At 44.1% G+C, this 25,000-nt stretch overlaps 1 protein-coding gene across 1 annotated transcript in view; it reads left to right on the top strand.

The window, feature by feature from the left end:
• wapla (WAPL cohesin release factor a) overlaps window positions 1-21,578 on the top strand; it is a 60,393-nt gene extending 38,815 nt beyond the window's left edge. Inside the window, exons 17-22 of the mRNA XM_063191312.1 lie at window positions 431-546; window positions 6,754-6,984; window positions 11,655-11,862; window positions 14,826-14,914; window positions 15,163-15,258; window positions 17,911-21,578. Coding sequence (XP_063047382.1) covers window positions 431-546; window positions 6,754-6,984; window positions 11,655-11,862; window positions 14,826-14,914; window positions 15,163-15,258; window positions 17,911-17,976 — 806 coding nt within the window. The 3' untranslated portion in view covers window positions 17,977-21,578. The remainder of the gene's footprint in view (window positions 1-430; window positions 547-6,753; window positions 6,985-11,654; window positions 11,863-14,825; window positions 14,915-15,162; window positions 15,259-17,910) is intronic.
• The last annotated feature ends 3,422 nt before the right edge of the window (window positions 21,579-25,000 follow it).

Below are 25,000 nucleotides of genomic sequence, written 5' to 3' on the forward strand. Positions count from 1 at the left end.
GTCTGTGTGTGTGTCTGTGTGTGTGTCTGTGTGTGTGTGCGTGTCTGTGTGCGTGTGTTGTGTGCGTGTGTTGTGTGCGTGTGTGCGTGCGTGTGTGCGTTCGTGCGTGCCTGCGTGCGTGCGTGCGTGCGTGCGTGCGTGCGTGCGTGCGGCACTTGTCTCCCCCCTTGTCTTCTCTTGCCCTCAGCCCAAACATGTCAGCTGTAATCCACACACAAGCACCTGTCAGTCTCCCCCTTCTCTGCCTGTGTGTGTCGGTGTGTGTGTGTGATGTCAGGCTGGAGCAGCAGGAATGTCCCTTGTCATTCACACATGACTGACTTGTTTCTCCTCTCTGGCCCTTTCTGTGTGCGTGCGCGTGTGTGTTTCTGTGTGTGTTTCTGCGTGCGTGCGTGCGTGTGTGTGTGTGTGTGTGTTTTGTGTGTGACAGAGTGGGGCAGTACGAAGGCGGGTGAGCAGGAGAAGTTATTGGAGACGGCTCTCAACTGCGTACTGCGGGTACCGAGATACCTACCTCAAGAACAGAGATTTGACATCAGAGTACTGGTGAGAACATAACACACACACACACACACACACACACACACACACACACACACACACACACACACTTTTTCCTGCCTCTTTATCGATTTGAGATCCCAGTACTGGTAAGATTAAAATGCGCAGGCACACACACACACTGTGATGCCTACTTCAAGAAAATTGATATCAGAACACACACACACACACACACACACACACACACACACACACACGCCGCCGGAGCAGAGATTCGACAAGGCCATGTACACACACACACACACACACACACACACACACACACACACACACACACACACGCACGCCGGAGCACAGAGATTCGACAACACACATGTACACACACACACACACACACACACACACACACACACACCGCTCCTCTTTATCAGTGCTTGTCCTGCTATGGGCTGTTTTCTTATCAGGCTTGTCTTGTTGTTCTGTCCTTCAGTCTGCTGTGTGCCGCCTCGCAGCTTGGACACCAGATACATTCTTAGAATACAGAGTGTGTGTGTGTGGCTGTGCGTGTGCGTGCGTGTGGCTGTGCGTGCGTGTGGCTGTGCGTGCGTGTGGCTGTGCGTGTGTGGCTGTGCGTGTGCGTGCGTGGCTGTGCGTGCGTGTGGCTGTGCGTGCGTGTGGCTGTGCGTGCGTGTGTGTCTGTGCGCGCGTGTGTGTGTCTGTGCGCGTGTGTGCCTGTGTGTGTGCGCGCGTGTGTGCCTGCGTGTGTGTGTGTGCGTGCGTGTGTGTGCGTGTGTGTTTGCTTGGTCTTGCTCCCCATAGTCAATTGATGCAGTCGCTGCAAGTACCCCTTGCCAATATGTACATACAGTTTAGCATTACGCTTGGGCATTTGCTTTAGTTTCAAGAGAGGTTTAAAAGTATCCTTATTGTGTCCTTATTGAGGTTGTATGAGACGACCGCTTTAGTTTCAACAATGGATTCAATACTTTAGAAAGTTTTTTTTCACAGTGTCCTTCTTTGAGTTTGTAGAGGTGAGAAGTGAAAGACGGGCTTCTCATTAAAAGTTCATAAAGGGGTGGAATTGGCGTCGAAATTTACACGGAGAGGGGGAGACCTCTTCTGGAACATCCTTTGACAGCCTTGTCTTGTAACTACACCGCTTTTTGTTTCGGGGGCAGCCACTGTCGGGATGGAGCGATGTTATAGCCCCCTCTACAAAACCCACAGCAGGCAGGAGGGGGGGAGTGATAAAATAATGAGCTCTAATCTAAAGGTGCGTGTACATCAAGAGCGACATGCGCTACCGGAGCGACATTATTTCTCTATGGAGAGTCAGCAAATAATAGCCTGATTCTCACCGACGGTGCGTTTGAGTACACAAACTACCGTCTGGTAGCACTGCCATTAACACTTTCTTCTCGAGTCAGAAAATAAATGTGCTTTTATTGCAACTCACCACCAACAAATTCCTCCAAAAACATTTTCTGTTAATCTCTAAAGAGTCAATAATATAGTCTATAATCTGTCCTGTGAGTCAATATAGTCTATAATCTGTCCTGCGAGCTGCCATTGATATTTAAGCAATAAATGCTCAGTTTATTTTCTACTCAACAAGAGCATGTTAATGGCAGTGCTACCAGACGGTAGTGTGTGTAGCTCCGCTCCACCCCACCAGGGGGCTACGGAGCTACACACATGCACCGTCGGTGAGCACCAGGCAAGGCAAATAAAGCGACCAAAGTGAATTTGCCGGGAGCGAAGCAACCGGGGTGAACTAGAGCGAACTCCAGTGATTACATATTAATGGCAATGCTCTATCTATGACACGGTTTGGTGAAAAACAATCGGAATTTTCATATCTCCGAATGTCCCGAATGTCTGAGGAGCCAAAGCCGTTATTCGAATCAAACATGTCAATGTTGCGTCCAGCGCAAATAAAGCAAATTCATGGCAAAATTCAGATACTACACGTTTCCGGTGTACATGCCCAGTGCACGCAAGACATGTGGTTGTTGGGGAGTCTGAGAACAGTGTTGGGAGGAGAAAGGAGAAGACGGAGGAAAGATAAGATGAAGGAGGTGGAGGTGGAGTGGTGGGTAGGTGAAGGTGGAGGTGGAGGAGGGGGTGGAGGTGGAGGTGGGAAGGGAAGAGGGAGGAGGAAGTGGGAAAAGGTGGAACAGGAGGAAGGGGAAGGGGTGGGAAGAGAAGGAGGAGACGTGGGAAGAAAAGGAGGAGGTGGAAAGAGGTGGAGAAAGACGAAGGAAAAGAAGTTGGTAGTGGGAAGTGTTTTTCCCTAAAATAATCATTGGATATTGGCCTTGATTCATGCCCATTCGATCCACCTCTCTACGCAGAGCTGTGGTGCCGTATTCATGCACACACTCTCTCACTCTCTTTCTCTCTTTCTTTCTTTCTTTCTTTCTTTCTTTCTTTTTCTTTCTTTCTTTCTTTCTTTTTCTTTCTTTTTCTTTCTTTCTTTCTTTCTTTCTTTCTTTCTCTCTCTCTCTCTCTCTCTCTCTCTCTCTCTCTCTCTCTCTCTCTCTCTCTCTCTCTCTCTCTCTCTCCCCTAAAGCATTAGTCGACTCAGTAGACTGTTTTACAGGCCTAACGCTGATCCCTTGTGACTGTGAGGAGTCCGCAGATTTGAAATCCTTTTTGTTGGGGATTTTTTATATCATGGCTGGATTACATTTCAAAATAAAAAAAAACATAACAAAAAGGATTTTAAGTGTGCAGACCCCTCACTCTGACATTTTCAGTCAGCCTTTGCCCTGCACGTTTTCCTGGGATGTGCACAAATCTTCACCTTCAGCCAAGACTGATTCCTCCCCATAGACATGCAGTGCAGTGTACCAACCTCCCTCCTCAATATTCACTGCACTCGCCTCTCTCCCTTCAACTCACACCTGTGGGGAGTTTGGACCAAACTAGCAGAATCTGAACCTGAATCGTCTATTCCTCAGGTTAAAATATTTAAGAGTTCTCTACACTCCATTCCGCCAGAACACTGAAGTATTGATGGGGGGTGGTGGTGTTGGGGTTGAGATGAGACGAGGTGGTGATGTAGCTTAACATTCTGCTTCATCCTGTCCAAGTTATCTGATCAAATCAGTCCGAATAAGAGGAATACTCTGCTACTCCTCAAGTTGATTTAAAAACTTTTTTTTTCACGCTACTAATAACTGAATAGTGATGAGGGATTATAATTGGACTTCATAATTAAATGCGGTGCAAAGTTGAGACTGGAGCTGTCTAAAGATGTTGACAGTAGGAATGAGCTTGCTGAAGGCACGAATAGACCGGACGATACTTGAGCGATTTCAGCTTCGGAAGTAATTAACTTTGTATTGAGTCACTTGCGACAGAAGAGTCAAAAGCGATTTGGCCGATTTGAGCGACTTGAGCGACGGTTTGTAGTTGGACTTTGAGTGAATATTATGCAAATGAGCTATGATGCGGTTCGGCGAAAGCTGCCTCAGCCAATTGCATTGCTGGAATGCTTGCATTCTGCTTTTTTTTTTAAAAAAATTAAAACATACTTTTAGGGGCTTTTATGCCTTTATTTGATAGGACAATCTGAGATGGTGACAGGAAGCGAGTGGGACAGAGAGATCGGGAAATGAACCCAGCCGGACTCGTACCGGGGTCCCTGTGGGCATGCGCCACAGCGCCCTCCTGCATTCTGCTTTTAATGGACGTACTCTGGCGCTTCTGTTGCTCGCATCGCTCCTGCTGCACAGTCCAGTGATTCTCTGTCACTTAAAGGGACACTCCACCCATTTGCATTAGGCTTTCCATTGTTAGACACCCAGTCATACTTTTGAATGGTCGTGCAACACTCTCTCAATTCCCCCTGAGACAGGAGAAATCCATATTCACCTCTTAACACTTCCTCCTACAATGATGAAAAAAATCGTCATTCACAAGCACTAAAAAGTCATTTCCTGCCTTTTCTCGGCCAAGAAGGCACCAAATTAGAAATTTATGCTACTATTCTACTACATATATGACCCACTTTCAATACATATTCATGTCTCCACCGGTGGAATGCCCCATTAATCTTGTCACCACTGTTGTGTTCGTCCAGTTGTAATTTATTTACTCATTTTGGCCATCACAGTGGGATCCATTGTCTCCGACCGCTTTCAATGCTCTTGCGCTTCCCAAAAGTTAAGCAGGCTGCTTTTGTCTTAACAGCTGTTCCCTTGATCCCACCCTCTGTTGTTTTTATTTTATTTTATTTATATATTTGTTTTTGAAGAGCTCAGCAGCAGACTGCTTCTCAAAATTTCAGACGGAGGTCCTGAATGGGTACTCGACATATGAGAGACTCTCCTAATTTATCACGCGCACGTGCGCGCGCACACACACACACACACCCCACACACACACACACACATATGGGATTAATCGCACGAACAAGCACACACACACACACACACACACACACACACACACACACACACACACACACACACACACACACACACACACACACACACACACACACACACACACACGCCTGTCTTAATTAAAAGCACCTGCTAGTGCTAATCAACCAGTATGCCCTGCCGAGATCTGAAAAGGAGCACAAAAACAAAAGAAATTAAGAATGTAAAAACAATGAAACAGGCCGGCGTGCTTAAAACGTTAATTAATTAAACGCTATCTGCCAGAATTGATTAAAAGACGTTGTAATCTGTTGAGTTTCCTGCAATAAATTTACACAAATTAACTTTGATCGTTTTTGTTAGTCTTTTAAGACCCGAATATATTACCAAGCAAAACAAAAGCTGAATCTGTTCAGATAACTTGTGGGGCTGCTTTGAGCATTATGTGTGACACATGACAGATGGGAGTTGATGGGATGCTTTACCCAGCGCCAGAGTGAACTGGTGTTATAGTCCAAATAATATGTGTGTGTTATTGTATTACGTGTTTTTATTCCTCAACCGCTCAGGAAAAACCCTTACTGGTGTGAATATGAAAGAGGAGACAGGAGGCGTGTGAATGTGATGTGTATGATGTATCTTATGTGTATAACGTGTATAATGCAGGAGACGTGTGAATGTGATGTGTATGATGTATCTTATGTGTATAACGTGTATAATGCAGGAGGCGTGTGAATGTGATGTGTATGATGTATCTTATGTGTATAATGCAAGAGACGTGTGAATGTGATGTGTATGATTTATCTTATGTGTATAACGTGTATAATGCAGGAGGCGTGTGAATGTGATGTGTATGATGTATCTTATGTGTATAATGCAGGAGGCGTGTGAATGTGATGTGTATGATATATCTTATGTGTATAACGTCTATAATGCAGAGGCGTGTGAATGTGATGTGTATGATGTATCTTATGTGTATAACGTGTATAATGCAAGAGACGTGTGAATGTGATGTGTATGATGTATCTTATGTGTATAACGTCTATAATGCAGGAGGCGTGTGAATGTGATGTGTATGATGTATCTTATGTGTATAACGTCTATAATGCAAGAGACGTGTGAATGTGATGTGTATGATGTATCTTATGTGTATAACGTCTATAATGCAAGAGACGTGTGAATGTGATGTGTATGATGTATCTTATGTGTATAACGTGTATAATGCAGAGACGTGTGAATGTGATGTGTATGATGTATCTTATGTGTATAACGTCTATAATGCAAGAGACGTGTGAATGTGATGTGTATGATGTATCTTATGTGTATAACGTCTATAATGCAAGAGACGTGTGAATGTGATGTGTATGATGTATCTTATGTGTATAACGTCTATAATGCAAGAGGCGTGTGAATGTGATGTGTATGATGTATCTTATGTGTATAACGTGTATAATGCAAGAGACGTGTGAATGTGATGTGTATGATGTATCTTATGTGTATAACGTCTATAATGCAAGAGACGTGTGAATGTGATGTGTATGATGTATCTTATGTGTATAACGTCTATAATGCAAGAGACGTGTGAATGTGATGTGTATGATGTATCTTATGTGTATAACGTCTACAATGCTTGTCCGTGCAAGGCTTTGGTCTTCTGATCAACCTGGTGTAATACAACTCCAAAAAGTGTTTGCGTGTGTGTGTGTGTGTGCGCGTGTGTCTGTGTCTGCTGATCAACCTAGTCGAGAGCAGTTCCACGCACAGTGTGTGTGTAATATTTGTGAGTAATTTATGATATGTGTGTGTGTGTATGAGTAATACATTATGATGTGCGTGTGTTTGTGTTTGTGATTCTGTTTAGGGTCTGGGCCTGCTGATCAACCTGGTTGAGTACAGCTCGCGCAACAGGCACTGCCTCATCGACATGCAGCTGGAGATGGTGCTGGACCTGGACCTGACTGTGCTCACGGAGGCAGGAGGAGGAGGAGGAGCAGGGGATGAGAAGAAGGGAGGAGGAGGAGGAGAGGAAGAGGCCACCACGATAGAGGGAGAGCAGCAGACTGCCTCTGGCGCCCTCACGGCACTCGTACATGTGGGTATCACCTCGACCCGTGTGTGTGTGTGTGTCTGTCTGTCTGTCTGTCTCATCTGTTTGTTTATCACCTGGCTACATGTTTGTGTGTCTGTGCATGTGTGTGTGTGCGCGCGCGTGTATCACCTGTGTGTGTGTATCACCTGTGTGTGTGTATCACCTGTGTGTGTGTATCACCTGTGTGTGCGGCGTCCACATAGGTGTGCTTGTGTGCGCGTCTGTATGTGTCTATGGCAGTGTCTTCTTGGTGCCTGCTGGTTGTTGTTTTTGTTGTGTGTGTTCTCGTGCCTGCTTTGTGTGCTTCTGGTTATGATGTGGTGTCATCAGAAGAAAAAGAAAGTGTTTGATGCAGGTGCCAGGGAGATGCATTCTTGCATTGCATCATAAGTTTCCAAAACTAGTTGAAGGAAAAGCGAAATTCTGAGAAAGAAAGAAAAAAACATACATGTACTACTGTGAAAGGCCCAGCTGCGTGCGTGCGTGCGTGCGTGCGTGCGTGCGTGCGTGCGTGCGTGCGTGCACGACCTTGGTCTTTAGTTGTTGCTGTGTGTGTGTGTGTGTGTCTGTCCGCACGTCCTTGGTCTTTAGTTGTTGCTGTGGCTGTGTGTGTGTGTGTGTCTGTCCGCACGTCCTTGGTCTTTAGTTGTTGCTGTGGCTGTGTGTGTGTGTGTGTCTGTCCGCACGTCCTTGGTCTTTAGTTGTTGCTGTGGCTGTCTTGTGTGTGTGTGTGTGTGTGTGTGCACGTCCTTGGTCTTTAGTTGTTGCTGTGGCTGTGTTTGTGTGTGTGTGTGTGTGTGTGTGTGTGTGCACATCCTTGGTCTTTAGTTGTTGGTGTGTGTGTGTGTGTGTGTGTGTGTGTGTGTGTGTGTGCACGTCCTTGGTCTTTAGTTGTTGCTGTGGCTGTCTTGTGTGTGTGTGTGTGTCTGTCCGCACGTCCTTGGTCTTTAGTTGTTGCTGTGGCTGTCTTGTGTGTGTGTGTGTGTCTGTCCGCACGTCCTTGGTCTTCGGCTGTGGCTGTCTTGTGTGTGCTTCTGTGTTTGCTTGTGTGTGTTTGTGCGTATGTGTGTCTTGTGTCTTTGTTTTGTATGTGTGCCATTGTGTGTGTGTGTGTGTGTGTGTGTGTGTGTGCATGAGTGAGCACATCTTTGGTGTTTGGCCGTGAGTGGTGTGTGTGCGTGTTTGTTTCTGGTGCTGTGTCTTTGTTGTTTTGGATGTATGAAGGTGTGTGTGTTTGTGTGTGTTTTTGGTGCTGTTGTTTTGGATGTATAAAGGTGTGTGTTTGTGTGTGTTTTTGGTGCTGTTGTTTTGGATGTATGAAGTTGTGTGTTCGTGTTTCTGGTGCTGTGTCTTTGTTGTGTAGGATGTATGAAGTTGTGTGAGGGAAGTGTTTCTGTTGATGCTCATTTCTTGCGGCAATATTCTTCTTCATGGTTGCCATGGCTGCCAAGACTTCCGAGAAGATGCTCGTGAGGAGCAAGGAGACTGCAGAATTCCAGATAAAATATTTTGTCATTCCTACTCGCAATCGTCCTTGTGTTAAAGGCAGCGAAAAATTGATGACGAGACGCCACGTTCGCATCTTCTGTTTTGATTGTCACCATATGAATGCAGCCTTAGACGTACTTGCAGCATGCATTGTAACAGCATGCTACAGTCTTTGTATTTCAAGATGTTTTGATGAAGGCAAATCTGGGGAAATGCCCCATGCATATAAACACAATAAGAAATCAAAGGGGAAAATCACCAGGCAGTGTCACATATATTGTCTCTAAAAAAATCCTTTTCAGTTGGTCAGAGACCTTTTTGGTTTTTATTGGGTGTTCGCTCTGTTGACCCTGTGGGTAGTTGAAAAGGTCTAAGCAATGTTCTTCCTCTTTGTTCCTCAATGTTGGGACATTGGCTACCGGAGCAAGCAACAAGGCTAGGGTCACGTCATATTAACCTTCGAGAGGTTTTGGTAGCGGGCATAGCAGTGTGTTCTTCTCTGACCTGAGATGAGCTCCTCCCGACCTGCCTCGTCTTCGGATGCGCCCCCAGTCAGCAACGCGCACTGCCCAAACTCGTTAGCATTAGCTTGGCTCAGCTTTACCGACGGACTGCATTCGGTGCCTTAACTTAGACGTGACCAAATTGTTCCACGTGTTCCCTATTTAAACATCCCTGCACGACTAGTTAACCGATCCTAAAGTTGTTGCACAAAATGAAACGTTGCGATTTCCTACCTAGATAAAGAAATGTCACTGTAATGAAAGGAGTACTTCGACTTTGACGCTTTTATACCTTCACTCCTAGTCCTCTTGCACGAAGGGGGAGGGGGGAAGAGGGGCACTAGGAGTGAAGGTATCAATGCGTCTAAGTCCGAAGACTAGGCAGGTCGGGAGGAGCTCATCTCAGGTCAGAGAACTCCCTTTATCATTGAAACACGGTGAATAGTTCCTTTAACCCATTGTGTATTGGAGACACACATACGCTACATTCAGGTTCTTGAGATTTGAGCTGTTTTATTGAAAATGTGGGTAAGTTGGAGCTAAATGAACACATTCTAAGGCAAAACAAGGGTCCTAGCTTTTAAATGCAACTCATTTCATGTTTTTATGTGCTTCGGAGGCTGAGATATTTAGGATTTAATAGGCAGAGGGCACCCTTTCTCAAAAAGGGCTTAGGACAAAATGGGTTAAAAAAGAAAGGCCTAAGCAATGTTCTTCGTCATTGTTCATCAATGTTGGGACATTGGCTACCAGAGCAAGCAGCAAGGCTAGGGTCATCTCGTAATTAACCTTTAAGAAGTTTGTGAAGATTCTCCGTCATCCGAGACGGTTTTCTGTCCTAAAAAGAAAGAAGGAAAAAATGACCAGCCCTTTTGATCCTCACTAGCCTTGCTGGGCCACTGTACTTTGTGTTCTCTTTACAGCAGTGATTCTCAACCTTTTTTGAACCTGGACCCTCTTTTTTGTTAATTTTGCTGTCCTTTGCTTTCACACTGCACATTTAGTATGTGGACCAAGATCTGTCACCAGAACCACACTCCCGAAGCTTGTTCACAATTGTACAAATACTTTACTATTGCACAATTATTTTTTTATCCACGACAACAAAGGTTTAGTGCTTGAACAGTTTCTCCATCTGGAAAGGCGTAGGAGGAGATACGTGTTCAATTTTTACAGACCTGCACAAGATAAGCAAGTTGAAATAAATAATCAGGACTTACAGATTACAGCAAGCCCACATAATTAAAGAAATTCACAATTGTACAAATACTTAACCCTTGCGCAATTATTTGTATCCACGGCGACAAAGGGCAAGGTGGTTGCGAAGGGTAGCGGTCATGAGCGCCCAACATGCTGTGACATTTCTTGCTCTTCACGCAAGACATAGGCTAAAAGTTATACTTCAGGTACGGTCTGCTTTCTGCTTTCCGCCCCCTGTTCAGACAGACACTAGAATTGTCGTCAGCAGTGTCGTCAGCCTCTGGAGGAAATGAAGGCTGCGGAATTGGTCATATAGAATTGTCTTTTAAAAAATACTTTCTCAGTTGGTCTCAGGTGGTTATTGGGTGCTTGGTCTGTTGACCTTGTAGTAAGGAGGCAATGTTCCTCCTCATTGTTCCTCAATGTTGGGGCATTGGCTACCAGAGCCAGCAACAAGGCTAGGGTCACGTCATATTAACCTTCAAGAAGTTTGTGAAGATTCATCCAAGAGTATTCCTCAAGAAGAAGATGGAAGGGGAAAAAAAGACTCATCTGCACTAGCTGTGCTGTGCCTTTGTACTTCGCATTCTCCTTATACAATGCATGTTGTGGATGTCCTTGTTTGTAAATGCCTTTGTATAAGGGATGAGTTGTCCATCGGATGCGTTTTTAAAGCTCTCAGGGCCTCTTTTCAATACAAATTCTATGTGCTTCAGCGGCCAGAACGGCAAGCCCCTTCAGCTCTGTAAAAAGACAGTTCGTTACCGTTTTCGACCCATTGCTATGAGCACTGGGTGCTCGTCACTCGCCCTACCACTGAAAACACATCCGGTGAACTGTGGCCCTAACGGTGTCTGCTAAATGTAATGTAATCAGGGCTCTGCCCTCATCTGCCAATCAGCCAAAATGCTGGTGATAGTTCAGTTCGGCTGGTACAAAATGCCAACTAACCAGCCACTTAGACCCATCAGTGAGTGTGTGATTGGCTAGTAATATTAGCATCTACTAGCCATTTTGGCTGGTGATGAAAAAATGTTTCATGTACTGTACTGTACTGTAATTTTCTGCTGCGTGTAATAGGGGTGTAAATCACAGCCTCCATGACGATAATAATATATAATATTATATATATATATATATATATATATATATATCGATATCTTATTATTCGATGCGATGCGATTCGATTATTTTTGATACCTAAGAATGCCCCACGATACGAAGCAATATGATTCGATTCGACTTTTTTCCATTTACTTTTCCACTTCTATTATGTTATGGAGCTAGGGTATTGGGCAGGGGCCAACGATTCAATTATTTCTGATACTTAAGAATTCTCCACGATATGATTCATTTCAATCGTCAGATTATATCGCGATATATCGATACATTTCGATGATTATTTACACCCCTAGAATGTGCCGGTACTGTGCTGTAACTTCCTGCTGCGTGTAATAATGGGGTGTAATGATCTCTTGGCAGCTGTTCCTGGAGCGAGAGCGGGCGGCCGTGTTGGCGGAGGCGCAGACTGATGACCTCATCACCGAAGCGCCCAAGCCACAGGACCAGAGCGGCGAGTGGCAGGAGACGTCGGGGGAGATCCAGTGGGTTGCCACGGAACCCAAGGAGGACGCCGACGACAAGAAAGACAAAAAAGAAGAGGAGGACGAGGAGATCGACTTCAACAAAGGTAACACACACTGCTTTAGGTCTCTCTCTCTCTCTCTCTCTCTCTCTCTCCTCAACAAAGGTAACACATCCCGCTCTGCGTATGCTGGGCTAGTCTCTGTGCGAGTGTGTATGTAAATGGGTCAGTGACCGATACAGGTTTTCTAATGGCCGATGCGATACCGTTTTTTTCACCCTTGGCCGATACCCGATATTTGGGGCCGATATGGGTTAAAACAAGGTTTAAAAAATGACAAAATATTCCAGGTCTCAAGTTAAAAATAAACATTCCTTTAACATTATCAAATTGATGTAGAACTTGTAACATTTAAACACCCAAGCTAACAATCAAGTAATGTCTAACAATCAAGTAATAAAAAAATAAAGTGTCTTGGTGCTTTTAAAAAAAAACCGAATGGCATAAAATAATAAATATTGCGTAGTGGCCAAAACCACACGCGTATCGGCCGGTACGATGCACTTAAAAAATGCAAATATTGAACCGATATATATACAGTGAGTCCAATATGTATTTGATCCCTTGCTGATTTTGTTGGTTTGCCTACTAACAAAGACATGATCAGTCAATAAATGTTGTGGTAATATGTATCCTAATATGGAGAGACAGAATATCAAAAAGAAAATCCAGAAATTAATTTGAGAGAATATATATTAATTTATTTCCATTTCATCGAGCAAAATAAGTATTTGATCCCCTGCCAACTGATTACAGTTCCGGGCCCACAGACCAGATGGGCACTTCCGATCAACTTGTCATCTGAATTAAAGACACCTGTACATACTAACATGCATAAAATACACATTGAATCAGGGGAATCAGTCCATAGCATGAGTGAATCAGTCACACTCCAACCTCACCAGCATGGGAAAGACCAAAGAGTGGTCAAATGATATCAGGGACACGATTTTAGACCTGAACAAAGATTAAATGGGCTGCAAAGCCACAAGAAAGAGACTGGGTATTAATGACCCAGCTGTTGATGCGTTTCTTCCAAAATGTGAGGAATACAAAACGACTATCCATCAGCCTGTCTGAGGGTCTATACAAGATTTGACCTTTTGTAGGGATTTGATAACCATGAGAACAGAAGGAAATCACCCTAGAGTTGTACGGGATGAACTAGGCAATGATATCAAAGCTACTGGGACCAAAATCACTGAGAAAACTACTGGTAGCACTTAATGCCACAGAGGTTTAAAATCCTGTAGTGCACACATGGTACCTCTACTTCAGAAGGAACCTGTGCAGTCCCACTTGAGGTTTGCCAACGGACATCAGACTGGTTTAGGATATGATAAGGAGGTGCTGTAGTCAGATGAAACCAAAATCAAGCTGTTTGGCATTATCACAATTCAATGTGTTTTGAGAAAGAGTACTGCTGTCTATGATCCCAAGAACACCCTCCTCACCATCATGCATGAAAGTGGTATCATTATGGTTTGAGGGTGTTTGTCTGGCCAAGGCACAGGACAACTTCACATCGCCAACGAATGGATGGAGGGAGACATGTAATGTGCAATCCTGAGTGCAAACGTCCTTCCCTCCACCACTACACTGAAGGGTGGGCCATTTTTGGATCTCCCAACATGACAATAATACACAACATACAGTCAAAGCAACGAAGGAGTGGCTCAATAAGAAGCATATTAAAGTGTGAAGAAGCCTAGACAGTCTCCAAATATTAACCCTATAATAATTCTATGGAGAGAACTGAACCTCCCATTTGCCAAGCTACAGCCACAAACTATTAATGTTTTAGAGATAATGTGCAAAGGCAAATGGGCAAAAATATTTTCTACTATATGCACAAACATTGTCATCAACTAAAAGAAGCATCTGACCTCAGTGCTAGACAACTAGGGCTTTGCCACGAAGCACTTTATCTTCTTTAGCTAGAGGGGTCAAATACTTATTTGCCTAAATTAAATGCAAATAAATTAAAATATATTATTTTAAGTTATTTTCTGGAATTTCTTTTTGATATTCTGTCTCTCCATGTTTGAATACATATTATCATAAATTTATAGACTGATCATGTCTTTATTAGTGGGCAAACCGGCAAAATCAGCAAGGGATCAAATACATATTGGACTCACTGTATATCTCGTTCTATCCTTACTCTCCATATCTCTATCTCTCTCTATCTATCTCTTTGTTTTGCAGCAGTACCTACTGCGTAATTTGCAATACCCAACTCACAGGGCCCCAATATTCATAGCTCCGTGTTCAATACTCCTCACAAATCCTCTTCAATTCACCTTTTGCTATTTATTTTTTATTATTCCCCTGTTTATAATCTCTTCTTCTTGTTTCTACCGTGTTACCTCGCTTGACATTTTATCTTTTTTTTTTTTTTCCCTTGCCCCTGTCCGGCTTCGGTGTCTGGTTTGGTTGTAGTACGGCTGTTGAATAGCAATGGAGATCTCGAAGGATGAATTTGCAATGCAAGAGAGAGAGCCTTCAGTCATTTCAGGGCTTACCGTTTGTGTTGCTCCGTGTAATCCTTGTATTTTTCACATTTGTATGAATTCATTTGCGTGTGAAACGGGTGAAAACTGAATGTTTTGAATGCCTGCTGTTGTCATTTGCACACCGACGTTTGTAGCCGTGTGTGTGTGTGTGTGTGTGTGTGTCTCACTGTTTGAATTGTGTGTGTCTCTGAATATGTGTCTGAATACTATTCTACTTGCGTGTCTGAATACTATTCTATTTGCGTGTGTGTGTCTGAATACTATTCTACGTGTGTGTGTGTCTGAGTGTGACTGTGAATAAATCCTGTTCTACATGCGTGCGTGAATTAATACTGATCTACCTGTGTGTGTGTGTGTGTGTGTGTGTGTGTGTGTGTGTGTGTGTGTGTGTGTGTGTGTGTGTGTGTGTGTGTGTGTGTGTGTGTGTGTGTGTGTGTGTGTGTGTGTGTGTGTGTGTGTGTGTGTGTGTGTGTGTGTGTGTGTGTGTTTCAGTTCTGCAGCATTCGGGGAAGCACATGGAGGACAGCATCGTGGCGTCCTACACAGCCCTACTACTGGGATGCTTATGTCAAGGCAGTCCGGTGAGGAAGGAACACGTGTGTGTGTCTGTGTGTGTGTGTGTGTGTGTGTGTGTGTGTGTGTGTGTGTGTGTGACAGCCCTACTGCTGGGATGCTTATGTCAAGGCAGTCCGGTCATGTGTGTCTGTGTGTGTGTGCGCGCTAGTGTATATATGTGTTGAATGCCTGTGTGTTTTATCAGAGCTTTATTCAGTTGCATTAATGGATGTTGTCGTGTGTGTATGCGTGTGTGTTTTTTAATCCCCCTCAGGAGAATGTGACGACCGTAAGAGACAGCTTACCCAAGGGAGACTTCTCCATCATGACAGAGATGCTCAAGAAGTTCCTCAATTTCATGAACCTCACGGTAAGCTGCTTTACTTTGCTCTCAGCTGAGGGTTTTATCCAAAGCAGCAGCTTAGTTATTTACAGTGTATTGGTTACAGCCCCTGGAGCAATTAGCCCGACAGTGGTGAAGTTGGCTGGACTGAGCTGTACAGGGTGTCGTCGTCCTTTGACTTGACTTGAAAGCTTTAATGTCCTTAAAAAAGGCCATTTGTCTTACAGCACAGCAGAATGACATAAAAACACATAGATCTACAATGAAAACACACACACAGTACAAACATAATAAATAGGTAAAAGGTAATAGGCTAAAAAAAAGAGTAAAAATAGGTCAATTGTGCATTAGATCAAATATGAATGTCCATATTGTCAAGTATGTATCTGTACCTGCGTCCTGAAGGAAGTGTTTGGAATTTAAATTTTGGTAACCCGACGGGCCATTCATTCACGGTCTGATTACGCTTCTCTGGGATTAGTCGTCCACCAGATGGCTGGCCAATAAGCGAACGCACTTGGGTGCATAATAACATACGGCATGAATGTCAACTGTCAGCGATTGGTCATTTCAAACCACTGCTCTTAGCAATAGTTTAAAGAAACTCCCGCACACTGACCATGATTGCCTGATGAAGGTCTAGTACAGAAACGCCGTTTATTAAAGAAAGAACAGCGAAATGGTCAGTGTGCGGGAGTTTCTTTTTATTGCTGAGTGACCCATGGTGCCATCTCCGACGCACCTGCCAGCTGAGGTGTGCGAAAAAAGCCGAAGTTTAAACCACTGCTCTTACCCACGCGCTCCAGGGCATCGAGGATCCAGACCAATAATGAATTACAAAGTAATTCATGGGGGGGCTAAAAGTGCCCGCACCAATTTTGATGTTGTATAACTCCTGAATGACTTAAGCTATGACTACGAAACTTGGTGACTTTTCCCAAAATCAAGTTGGCTACCAAAAGACTAGGTTTATCATTTCTGTTGTTGCCATGGCAACGGTTTTCTGACAGATACGTCTGACCAAAAATCACTGATTTAAGTCTCATCAGTGTACCTTCCTTATCGCATACCACTTATGGTATAGTTATTCCATTACATTAGCATAACTTCACCTAATCTAATATTAGCTTAATTAATTATCATTAATTTATGCTAATTTATGCTCATTTAATGCCGTCATTGCATTTGCAATAAAATTGCTACCTTTATCTTAACCAATGCACATTTCACCTCAATTTTATTTCCCCTTTTTATTTTTCATTGCTTGAGTGTCTTATGTAGATCATGCCCTTCAAATTTGGTAATAAATGTATCCTGTTGTTGAGGGCTGACTGCTTGCATCAATGTTATAAGAAACTGAAGCCACTTTGCCATATTTATGACATCGTTTTGTCACATAATTTATCATATTTTTTGTCCTTTTCATTAGCATTAGAAACCCTTGTGAACATTGAAGTGGTCTGAAGCACATAATCACTAAAATTGATGTGCACTACCTAAGTAGGATGGGAAATACATAAATGTGACATTTTGGGTATTTGGGTTCATGTGGTCTGGTACAACCAGACTATAGAGCAATGTGAGGTTAGGCACCTTGCTCAAGGGCACTTCAGCCATGGATTGAAGTAGGAAGCGGAGGAGTGGGATTCGAACCAGCGATGCTCTGATCTAAAGCCTCTTTAAAGATCTCCTTAATCATTAGACCACGGCTGCCCCGTAGTAGTAGTGGTAGTGGTAGTGGTAGTGGTAGTAGTAGCAGTAGTAGTAGTAGTAGTAGTAGTAGTAGCAGTAGTAGTAGCAGCAGTAGTAGTAGTAGTAGTAGCAGCAGCAGCAGCAGCAGCAGCAGCAGCAGCAGCAGCAGCAGCAGCAGCAGCAGCAGCAGCAGCAGCAGCAGCAGTAGTAGTAGTAGTAGTAGTAGTAGTAGTAGTAGTAGTAGTAGTAGTAGTAGTATAGTAGTAGTAGTAGTAGTAGTAGTAGTAGTAGTAGTAGTAGTAGTAGTAGTAGTAGTAGTAGTAGTAGTAGTAGTAGTAGTAGTAGTAGTAGTAGTAGAAGTAGTAGAAGTAGTAGTAGTAGTAGAAGTAGTAGAAGTAGTAGTAGTAGTAGAAGAAGAAGAAGAAGAAGAAGAAGAAGAAGAAGAAGAAGATATGTTCCCGTCATCCCCATATTTGAATTGCTTTGTTAGCGTGTTTTGTCGTTGTTGGGAGTATTTGTACTCTGGAGTCGTTCAGGTCTCTCTAATGTTTATCTTCCGATGTCCTTCCAACTCTTTTCTCATTCTCTCTCTCTTTTTTTCTCTCTCTTTTCTCTCTCTCTCTCTCTCTCTCTCCCCCTCCCCCTCTCTCTCTTTCTCTGCTCCTCTCTCTCTCTCTCTCTCTCCCCCTCCCCCTCTCTCTCTTTCTCTGCTCCTCTCTCTCTCTCTCTGCTTCTCTCTCTCTCTTTCTGCTTCTCTCTCTCTCTCTCTGCTCCTCTCTCTCTCTATCTCTGCTTCTCTATCTCTGCTTCTCTCTCTCTGCTTCTCTCTCTCTCTTTCTGCTTCTCTCTCTCTCTCTCTATCTCTGCTCCTCTCTCTCTCTCTCTGCTCCTCTCTCTCTCTATCTCTGCTTCTCTATCTCTGCTTCTCTATCTCTGCTTCTCTCTCTCTGCTTCTCTCTTTCTCTCTCTGCTTCTCTCTCTCTGCAGTGTGCGGTGGGTACCACTGGTCAGAAGTCCATCTCTCGGGTGATCGACTATCTGGAGCACTGCTAGCACGCCGGACACCTGTCGCCCCGTTTATCCCCCTCAACACACTCTCTCTCTCTCTCCCTCTCATCCCCTCGTCACCACCCACCTCGGTCACACTGAGCTGCGTTGCCGCCGGCGATCTACGGCAGGGGTCCCAGATGAAGCAGCGTGATGGCGCGCGCCCCCCCATCCCCATCCTCGTCCTCATCCTCATCCTCTCCCCTGGTGACTGTTGCCGTGCCGATCTGATCCTCACCATGGTCACTGTTACTGGGGCATCGCTGCAGTTTCACATCGCGCTGCATCGCAAGCTCACAAATTTGTTCTCTTTTAATCAATCTTTCTTTTTTTTCCCCTTTCTTTTTTATTAAAACTTCATGCTCAGCATCGATCACTGTTGTAGGACTGTTCTAGGACTGGTTAGAGTCATTCTCCCCTGCTCTCTTTCTGTTTTTCTATGATCTATTCTCTATCCCCCCGTCCCTGGATTTTACGTATTGGCCCTCAACCTGCTAAGAGAACTAGACACACGCATATGCAAAAAATTATACACATGAATTTTGTTCCTCTTAATGTGGAAACCTATTTAAGATTTCAGACATTATTTAATTGTTTAAGTTGTGTGAGACTGGGTAATGCCCCCCTATTTATGCGTATATAATATTATGATTTTTGTTTGGAGTTTGTTAAAGGAAGAGCTGGTGTCCAGAACCGGCCCTGGCCCCTCGCCCTGCGGAACACCTCGCACTTCCATTCCTAAAGCTCCCTCCCTACCTTCATCATCCAGCCATCTTAGTGGAGATCACACACACACACACACACACACACACACACACACACACACACACACACACACACACACACAGACACACAGACACACACACAGACACACACACAGACATGTACATGTCTTAACATATGCAGAAGAGTGTAACCTTTTGTACGTTGGAACCAAAGCCTTGTCCTTTTTTCCTGTTCTTGCTGTTAGCACACACACACGCACACACACACACACACACACACACACACACACACACACACACACACACACACACACACACACACACACACACCCTTTTCTCTCCCTCTCTATCTCTCTCTCTCTCTCTCTCTCACACACACACACACACACAGCAGCGTTCCCGTGTTGTATAAGGCCAGCGTTCTGTGTTGCTGACCAGTCCACTTATCTGCAAGCTTAAACCACTTTGCTAAGAGAAGAGTGTGTGTGTGTGAGTGAAGTGTGTGAAGTTGAAGACCTTGGGTGAAGAGGTGTGTGCGTGTGTGTGTGCGTGCGTGCCTGCGTGCGTGTGCCATAGAATGTGCTCTCCACAGGCTGTTTTCCAAGCACTGTAAAGGGAAATGAGATGTCCAGAAAAAGCTGGACCTTGAATTCAGTTTCTTAACGCCACTTCATTTGTCTACGCTTTGTAAATGTCACAGCTGAACAGGACCACACCACACGCAGTCTCTGTGCGAATTAAGACCGTCTCAAGACGTAACACCATTCCCTTGCATTTAGTGGTAAGCGTCGCTGTCGAGAGAGAGTGGAGTCGCTCTTCCGAAGGACGTTGCTACCGTCGTTAGCAAAGGCGCTTTCGAGATACGGACCCCAGATTTCAGGCCGTGCTTACAAATGTTGACAGAAATCGCCAAACTCCACATGCACACAGACACACAGAAATGCCCTCTTTATGTTTCTTCTTTTTTCCATTGCTAGACTTATCCAACATATCCAGTCTCAAGGCAACATCTCCTTTGCTTGTGTAGACTAATTGGCCTTACTTATCCCCCTCTTGCACGCACGCATGCGCGCACAAACACACACACACACACACACACACACACACACACACACACACACACACACACACACACACACACACACACACACACACACACACACACACACACACACACACACACACACACACACACCATTGACAAGAGGACCGTTTCTTGATGTTTTTATACTGCTCCCCCAGTTCAGCAAGGTGGGGACATCTCCACCCCCCTCCACCACCACCCCCACAACCTCAAGCTTCTAGGAAAGGCGAGACGTATTCCTCTTTTTGTTTTCACATGGGATTTTAAATGGGTTTGCGATGAAATGCAAAGAACTGTTCTGAGCGTGTTTGTTTTCTGTCTGTTTGCTTGTTTGTTTGAAAGAATAGGTGCTCTCATGATCTTGCTTTTGTCGTGCTACCAATCAGTTTAGAAAATGTTGCGATTCACCTGGCTGTTCTGGCTAGTTTTTGTTCAGGTTTTTGTTTCTTTTGTTTTTGTTTCTTTTGTGGTTTTACCCTTTTCAGACTTTAGATACTTGAGTGCGTAATGGATGATGAGACTGTCCTGGACCATGAATTTTTTTGTTATCTTTTCCTTAACCGACGGTCAGTTTAATTTAAATTTATATTATTTAATTCTAAGCTATTTGAATGTTGTTGGCTTTGTTGGTGCAAACAAACCTCTATTTTTTCACAAAGAAATTTGCCCTGATGCCTGTAGATGAGAACATGAGTTTTGTCCCCCCCTCTCTTGCCGTACTTTCCCCTCCTTGGCCTATGAGGCCAGTCACAGTCTTCAAACTCATTATCTGATTCGCTGACGAGTAATCAAACTCGTTATCTGATTGGCTGACGAGTAAGAGTGCGCTCTTCCTTTTGGCACATTGTTTTTTCCATAGCCACCATGATACATTATGTATCTCTTCCCTCAGAGTAGCTAGATTGTCTTGGACTGCTTCCACTCTCGTCTGCGTTTCCCACCGCCGTAGCTCCTCGCTAATTAGCAACATGGTTTGTTGGCAACGGGCAAGTACATGACAACCAACAAAAAGCTTAGTAGCTGCTATGACTGTTTCTCAATGTCGAGTGTTCTAGCCTTGCTAGGACGTGAAACGCCTGGTGATTGGATGCTCCAAAGAGTTCACCAAAGAGTATCCAATCACTGGGCATTTCACGTCCTAGCAAAGGCTAGAACACTTGTCATTGAGAAACAGTGACTGTGACTACGGTTTTTGGGAAGTGGAAACTTACAGGGGGCGGGGCTGCCTTTCACAAACGCTTGCCAGGCACTAAGCAAGAGCATCAGGACGTTTGTGACTTAAACACTGGGCCACTGGGCGTAGAAACTCTCTCTGTCTGTAAGCTAGCGGGTGATAAGAGCCATATTCTGTCACAATAATAATGTTTTATGATTATTATTATTATTATTATTCTATATTTGTTACGTGCCCTCTGATTTTTAATGCAGGTATGAGCATTGAGTAATGTTTCGATTAGAGGTTCAATTTTTTCAAGTCTGAAATACAAGTGTTTAAAATAAATAAAACAAGTCATGTAAATAGGACTGTACATAGTGGCTGTTGGACGGTAGATAAAGCTAGACTACTTTTTTTCTCCTCTGATATTTTTGTTTTATACCGTTTTTCCCTCTCAGTTAATGAGTTATTTGAAGTAAAAGGGTTGAAAAAGAAAAAAACATATAAAAAGTCAGCTGCAGGACACATATAAATAACTATATATAAATTCCACAGTTTGTACCAGTTTCACGATGAAAATAAAATTAATGTCTTTGGTTACATGTAAATAATTTTAATTCGAATAAAATTGCTACTTTCAGTACCCTTTTCTCCTGTTTTCCTCTTTGTCCCTGTGTCCTCTGAGTTTCTGCTCTGATTCTTCAACACACACACACATACACACGCTCGCTCGCATACAGGCGGTTAATTTAACAGATCTGTAACCAGAGGGGCGCAGGTCAAATCCACCAACTGCCAGAGCTGATGTCAAAGCACTACACGCACACACGCACACACACACACACACACACACACACACACACACACACACACACACACACACACACACACACACGCACACACGCACACACACCCATGCTTTTGATGGACCAGTTCATCTGCTGCAGTGACGGGGATTGGTAGGCACTCATGTACTGCACGTAAGATATTCTGTATAAGACACTGCATCTTTCCAGCCTACATCGCGTGTGTGTTTGTGTGTTTTAACATATAACATACTCTGCATACATGTGTTAGGCAGCTATCTTCTATGGCCAAGGTGCCTGCAAATAAGTGGTATGAGCGCGTGTGTGTGTGTGTGTGGCCAAGGTTTGTGCGTGTGTGTGGCCAAGTTTCATGTGTGTGTCTGTGTGTGTGTTTTAAGTAGTCTTGCCTATGATTTTCATCATCATGCGATTCTACTTGCCCACCCACTGCAATGCCTCAATAATATTGCACACACACACACACATATATATATTCCCATATGCACACACACACACATGAAATTGCGTGTGGCCCCGCTCACTTGGTCATTGATCATGGCTCTCTTTTACTACCGAGGCTGAAGTTTAAAGTGCCGTATTGATGAAGTTCCATGTTCAGCATTAACACACACACACACACCACCACATACACACACACACACACACACACACACCAACCCCCTGCTTGGATGAAGCCCTCTAACAACTTGTTTGGATTACATGCTGATGGGTGTGTGTGTGTGTGTGTGTTTCTCATCCCCCTTACCAACCAATCAATGCTGCCTCAGATATCTGACTGCTGAATAGCTGGCAAGACTGATGTTTAATGCCGCGCGCGCGCACACACACACACACACACACACACACACACACACACACACACACACACACACACACACACACACACACACACACACACACACACACACACACACACACACACACACACACACACACACACACACGACTGATGCTTAATGCCGGCAGGATGCGTTGGCTTCTCGGGGTAGTCTGCGGTGCTATTAGCAGCGTGTGTGTGTGTGTGAGAGAGAGAGAGAGAGAGAGAGATGAAGGTAACAGTGGTTGTATTAGCAGTGTGTTTATGTGCAGAGCTCTACATTGACACTAGCCAAATGCTGGTGAGATATCAGTTTGGCTGGTAGAAAGTACCAACTTGCAAGCCAATTGGACCCAATAAGTGAGTGTGTGTTTGGCTAGTATGATTAACATAGGTCCTGGCCATATAATTAAAATATCATGAAATAGTTTATTTATTTCCCTAATTCGATCAATAATGTTTAAAGGGACACTGTGTGAGATTTTTAGTTGTTTATTTCCAGAATTCATGCTACCCATTCACTAATGTTACCTTTTTCATGAATACTTACCACCAACATAAAATTCTAAGTATTCATTGTGACTGAAAAAATTGCACTTTTCTTACATGAAAAGGAGGATATTCTCCATGGTCCGCCATTTTGAATTTCCAGAAAAAGACAATTTAGGCTTCAAAAATGACTGCACTTGGGCCATGCTAGAAAATATTAGTTTATTACTTGGTAAACTTTCATGAAAAGATCAAATTTGACAATAGGCAGCCCAGTTTCAGTGAGCACCATAGTTGCAGTACCCTTTTTGACCATTTCCTGCACAGTGTCCCTTAACTTTCATGCCGTGTAGATGCATTGCCCGCAGTTTGAACTATTCCAATCATTCATTTATTTTTAAATATCTTGGCCTTCCAGCTCTGAAAAAACATGAATTGAGAAATTCAAATTATTAGAATATTGTAATAAAATCACCATTTTCTTCAGAAAAAAAGAAAGAAATTCGGGTCACATCAAATCAGTTGAAATGTGGTTCTTTCTACATAGCATGTCAATGTTCAATACTTAATTTAGGCAGTCTTTGTCTTAATCATGCCATGATGCCTTTAACATTGAAGTCAATGGCAGAGACATTGTATGGGCGTTATGGAAGCCCAGATATCCTTGATGCTTTGCTGTCAGCTGTTTTTGTTTGTTCGATCTGATGACCCACACTTCACTCTTCAATATACCCCGTTCCCTGCCACATTTTGTTGCTTTGGTGGTATGGACACTCTAGCTCACCAGAATTGAAACCCCATTAATTTTCAATGAAAGCACCAAAACGTGGCAAAGAAATCTACAGGCTATATTGAAGAGTGAAGAGGTGGGTGAGAGAGAGAGAGCACACTACTGAGGGTAGCCAGTGGTGGTTTTGGCCTTAAAAAAAACAATGCATGAGTGTGTGAAGTAGGGAAAGTGGACATGTAACACACAGTAAAGCCATGGAGAGCAGGGCAGTGAAAGAGGAGACAGGACGGGCATAGCGATACATGAGCATGGTCAGGTCAAGGCAGCGAGACGATACATGAGCATGGTCAGGTCAGGGCAGCGAGACGATACATGCATAATGGATCTACTGTTTGGTCGATGGAGAGAGCCCCACCGCTGAAGGTTGGCAGCCAGGGGCCAAGCTGTAGAAGACAGGGGTCAGAGGTCGACCTATAGGAGACGGACTACAGACAGGTTTTAATCCCAGGTCAATGGGAGATCATGAGATCAGTGAGAGCTGTGTGTGTTGTGTGTGTGTATGTGTGTGTGTGTGCTGAGGTCTGGACAGAGACGTTTTAAGGTATTTAGGGGCCCAGGCAAGGAGGCACTTGGGGCCCCGTTTTGCTCTCCAAACTATTGGAGAGGGACCCCCCACAAAGGAGATTTTGATAGCAGTATCATTGCACTTTTATGGTCATTGAATTTAGGGAGGTTTTATTACACTCACAAAGTTCTGTATTTTTAAAAAATATTTTTTAGGGGCTTTCATGCCTTTCTTTGACAGGACAGTCAGTTGAAGATGGTGATAGGAAGCGAATGGGACAGAGAGATAGGGGAGGATCGGGAAAATGACACCGGCCGGACTCGAACCGGGGTCCCCCGTGGGCATGCAAGCCCAAATGAGGGGGGCTTATCGCGCTGCACCACAGCGCCCCCGTCACTCACAAAGTTTGCATTGCTGTCACTGCAATACAAGTTGGCTACTGTACAAAACTGGTTATTACCAAGGGCCCCCTTTTCAGTTGTGGGCCCTCTGCAATTGCCTAGTTTACTTGCCTGGTTGTGACAGGCATGCCCTGGGTCTGGTCAATAATGACCCCATCCTGTAGCTTAGGTGTGGCTGTGACAAAGCCCTTCTTGTACATGAGTCATGGCCGTGGGCTGATTGGCTTTAATCCCAG

This window comes from Engraulis encrasicolus, chromosome 24 (genome assembly GCF_034702125.1).
Source record: "Engraulis encrasicolus isolate BLACKSEA-1 chromosome 24, IST_EnEncr_1.0, whole genome shotgun sequence".
Classification (NCBI taxonomy): domain Eukaryota; kingdom Metazoa; phylum Chordata; class Actinopteri; order Clupeiformes; family Engraulidae; genus Engraulis; species Engraulis encrasicolus.